The sequence below is a fragment of the Chenopodium album genome, chromosome 5, assembly GCF_948465745.1.
Source record: "Chenopodium album chromosome 5, dcCheAlbu1.1, whole genome shotgun sequence".
In the NCBI taxonomy this organism is placed as follows: domain Eukaryota; kingdom Viridiplantae; phylum Streptophyta; class Magnoliopsida; order Caryophyllales; family Amaranthaceae; genus Chenopodium; species Chenopodium album.
This window is the reverse complement of record NC_137838.1, coordinates 12,554,170-12,558,689: the sequence shown is the minus strand read 5'-3', so window position 1 is coordinate 12,558,689 and position 4,520 is coordinate 12,554,170. Positions and strand designations below refer to the sequence as shown.

The 4,520-nt window shown below is 35.9% G+C and overlaps 1 protein-coding gene across 1 annotated transcript; it reads right to left on the bottom strand.

Moving 5' to 3' along the window:
- Positions 1-682: 682 nt before the first annotated feature.
- LOC145631923 (RAP domain-containing protein, chloroplastic-like) lies at positions 683-4,520 on the bottom strand. Its single transcript, XM_081684153.1, has 3 exons — positions 2,424-4,520; positions 2,226-2,308; positions 683-974 (listed from the first exon to the last, which is right to left on the bottom strand). The coding sequence occupies exons 1-3, from the start codon at positions 4,213-4,215 to the stop codon at positions 903-905; spliced, it is 1,947 nt and encodes a 648-aa protein (XP_081540279.1). The 5' UTR covers positions 4,216-4,520; the 3' UTR covers positions 683-902.

The following is a 4,520-nucleotide window of genomic DNA, read 5'->3' as shown; positions in this document are numbered from 1 at the left end:
CAAAAAGGCTTGCCCAAAAAAATAATATTAAATAAAAGGACACGTAATATCTGAGATATTATATAATTTAATTTAATTTGATTTAATTTAATTGAAAGAATTATCTGAAAGTACTCCGTATTTATTAGCAAAAATGATTGTCCAAATTTCGTATATTTATTTCTTGATTTATTGTGAGATGTGGTTAACCGAAATTTGGTGATTGACGTGCCATGCTCTTGTTTGTTTGCCAAAGATTAAGAAAGAATTTAATTATGGACTTTATTTATGTATGCTTTTATACGTTCAACATGTGTTAAAATCTTTTAAAAGCCGTGTATATTACGTTGATGATTACAACTTATTACGTTTTTAATGATTGAATAATTTTTTTTCATTGAAGAATTATTGTGTGAATTTATTTTCCAATTGAATGAAACCCTTTTTTTTTTTTTTTCCTTCTACATTTATTTAAGAAATAAACTCGTGAAAACAACAAAGAGAATTGTTTTTTTTTTTTTTTTTTTTTTTTTTTTTTTTTTTTTTTGGGGTAATGAAGGGGAGGATTATTAGGGCCAAAAATAGTGAAGTTAAGCTCGGATCGTTGCGTCAAACCCTTAAATTGCATATGGTATTAAGAAAAAAAAAAATACTCGTATTGGTTTTTTATTTAGAGCATGTCTAATCAAGCGTAAACATCAGGTGAAATGCATAGCTAATAAGTTGATAATGATCCTATAAAATATAATCAATTTTACAAGTAGTAATCTATAATTACAAATGTAATGAGCATGAATATACAAAATTAACTTGATTAAAATTGACTAATTTACCAACAAGTAAATTCGAGCATCCATGTAATGTTATCCTAGATTGCTTGGTAATTGACAATTGCTGCTCTGACCCCAGGATCAAGTACAATCTCAACCAACATAATCCTTTAAAATTTGTCTCAAGTATTCTTCCTGCTCGACACTTCCTTCGAGTTCTTCCCACTGCAAAGAAGCATAACTTGCATCAATAATTCATAAACAGCCAAAACAGGAAAGTCAAGCAGATGATGATGACCAACAAATCTACTTTGTGCAAGTAATTAGAGATTAACATGGTTTCAGTTCAATGACCAAAACCAAAATTTCACTACATCTTGTCATTTTCTGAATGCTATGTTTATGTGATAATCTACTAGTAAAAACTAACAAAGATGAGACATTCTTGGTTTATGAGAGAATCTACTGGCTCAGCTCTCTGTCAATTAGAGATATCGACTAGCTGTAAAACTAAAGTCAATTTCATGATCTATGCAGAGGAGAAAGGAGAATGGAAGGGAGCAGATGAACGCGGGACTAAAGCAGCTATGTCTAGAAATGGTGTCTCCATTAAGTGATTGCACTACCAGGGAAAACAACTCGGAAAGGCTAAGTTAACAGAAAATATCTAGCAGACAGTTTTAAATGTTGATTTCTGTCAAACTAGTCTCTTTATACATAACAAAAGGAAAAACAGAGATAGAGTCAGGAACATCACAGTGCTTTCAGAGTTTCAGGGAAAACGGCACAGCTTTTTTCAACTACATTTCACAACAGGCCTCGATACCTAACAGCTTTTGAGATTACATAGTAGACACTAGGTTTGGTGTAAGCAAGTGAAGCCAGTAACTATATACAAGATGGCCACCAATCTTGATCTAGCATCTTAGAAGAACTTGGTTACCTCATTTGTTAATCAATCAACAATCTTGGATTGCAAGATGAGTTTTGAACACAAAGTGTGTTTCAAACAATTCAAAGACAAAGCAGTGTTTACCTACTGATGGTTTTTCAGATTAACTGACCGAAAATGACTGCCAAACCAACATTATCAATACCACATAGTCACATAAGTACAGTAGTCTACTTCGAGTTATTATATTTTTCTCATTACTTAACCAACCTTCCATTCTGAAGACTATTTTATTTCTTATTAAGGATTTAAGGTCAACATGAAGATGACTAAGTTTATTTTCACGATCAGTTCAGCTATTCAGCAGGTGATGTGGCTTAGGACACAGGATAGCCATATTCAACTTGTTTGCCGAATATTCGTTACAAGGAATACTTCCCAAGTCATAAAACAGTGAGGCACATAGGTCCTGTTCTGTTGGACTTATTTTCAGCTCATTTCAAAAACCGAGATCACAGAAAGGAAAAATATTAGGTCATTCGAACCAAATAAAACATGTCATAGCAATATTTCAGGAGACTCACTTCTTGATGAGGAACTGACACAGGATTCCAACCAGAAGCAGCAACATATCGCCTTTTCAACACAGTATTTCCAAGAGGGACTCCTGCAAACTCAAGTATGTTAAGAATCATACAGACAAATATACAGAGATACATACAAGAAAAATTGCTCGGAAGAAAAGATGCATGGAATTTTGTATGGAGAACAAGAATCTTCACCTGAATTTCTGGAGAAATGAGTAGGTCCATCAATTTCAAGAGACACTTTCTTGTCAATTAAGGCTGCATCTAATGTGTACCCATCCAATTCATATTCTCTCACCCATTCAAGCCCAGTGCTGAAAAGTAAACGAGCAACCTCTTTTTGGAATGATGACGTAACCTTTTGATTAAATCTCCTAGTTCTCCCAGCACGAGCAATCTTCTCCTCGACATCACTCCTTAAAGAGAGCTGAAGATGAGAGTACTCAACTTTCAAGCATTGATTTGCTAAATAGACTTGAGACGCAAACATAACATCCTCCCTGTACTGATCTGTAATTCTTTCTTCCTCAAAATTTTGTAGAGTTTTCCACACATTAAAAAAGAATTTGCGGTCCATCTCACCAAGAACAGTATACGACCAAGCTATATTACCAAGCTGGTCCCTATTGAATCTAAGGATAAGAGGATTCAAACCTTCAGAATTAGCAATTCCAGCTTCGTCATGACTTAATGAACCCCTAATTGAGCTGCATTGGAACTGATCTTGATCCTTATAGATATTGTCTAAAGCTTCAAGCAAATGATTAGCTGGCTCATTTAAGAAAGCGAAAGCCCATAACAATTGAGCTAGCTCTTGTGGATGGAAAGTATGAATTATCTCAGAAGCCCTCTTAGACAACTCTACAAAGAGTTCTGGCGCAGAGTGTCTCATTGAGGCAAATGCACCAGCAACATTAGCCACATTTTGGGAATTAAACTCGCCAACTTTGGCCATGGAAATCTCTGCAACTCTATCCATTTCCGTCATATACAGAAGGTCACCTCCAATCTTGGACAACGCCCATGCAATATTCGAGATACCTTGTGCTGAGCACTCTGGCAATGCAGTCATCGCAATACCAATAAGCATAGACATCTCCCTTTGACGGGCAAAGGCCAACCTTCGAGTTTCCATCATCGACACTTTCTCCATGTTCTTAGCAATCCTATGAATAGCAGTAGCTAGATTCAAAGGAGACAGGGGGGAAGGGCTCAAGCCTTTCCCAACAGAAACAATCATCTCAGAAACCACCTCTAACACCTCTTGTGCTGTTTGGGCATCTACAACCATTCTATTTAAATTAACCTCTTTTTTCCGGTCAGACGGCTGACCACTAAACTGTGACAACCTCTGAATAAATGTCTCCATTGTTTCCTTCTTTTTCTCCTCAAACATCCCATCCCCAAGCATACCAACCGCACTGCGTAGATGATCCACATTATCTACAGGGCTCACATCATCCTCATCCTCATCCTCATCATCAGAATCAAAATCAAAGTCCTCCTCATCAACCTTAACTTTCTTGTCTATTATGTTCTTATTCTTCTTACTCTTTTTCTTCTTTTTCACCTTTCGACTAACCATATTCTCCATTACTCGCGCCATCCCCCTATCCTCAATCGATTTCAATGCAACTTTCCTAGCCCTCACACACCAATCCATACTATCCGAATCCCCCAACAACCTCGATTTCTCCGGTTTCTTCTTTTCGAGGGGTTTGGAACCTAAAGGACGGCGTTTACCTAGAAATTCAAGTTTCCAATCATCTAATTCAGGCTCTTGTTGCTTCTCATCTATAGCCTTAATAGCAAAAAACCCCATTCTTCTAAAACCCTCATAATTTCTACCAAAACACCCAATTTCCAGTTTTCTATCCAAAACCCCATTTGTAATTCTACCCACTAGGAACTTTGAACTATATTTCTCATTCAAAAATAAGGGTTTTGAACATGTTTCACCATAAAATCCACTTGATAATACATCCATTTCTACCTTATCTATATCACAAAATTGAAACTTTTGGCAGAAAATGTAATTGTTATGATTATAAATTGAACAATTCTATTAATGGAATATATCAAAATTTGAATTAAAAAACTGGTTCTTGGTTATAGAAGAAAGATAAAAGAGATAGATAAGGAAGGGGACTTACACAATATTTATCAAATTTGTCAGTCTGAAAGAAATATGAAATTCGCGAACAGGATAGAGGAGAACTGGACTACTGGAGAGAGTGGAGCTACTGTAGTCTGTAAAGGATAGGACTGCAGGCACCGAGGCAGGTTGAATTA

What these genes read in the sequence shown, in the direction of transcription:
- LOC145631923 (XM_081684153.1), bottom strand. Translation starts at nt 4,215, where the DNA reads ATGGATGTATTATCAAGTGGATTTTATGGTGAAACATGTTCAAAACCC. An exon ending in TCATTTCTCCAGAAATTCAG is followed by an intron (nt 2,309 to 2,423) that starts GTGAAGATTCTT and finishes TTGAGTTTGCAG; the next exon opens with GAGTCCCTCTTGGAAATACT. An exon ending in TGTCAGTTCCTCATCAAGAA is followed by an intron (nt 975 to 2,225) that starts GTGAGTCTCCTG and finishes GCTTCTTTGCAG; the next exon opens with TGGGAAGAACTCGAAGGAAG.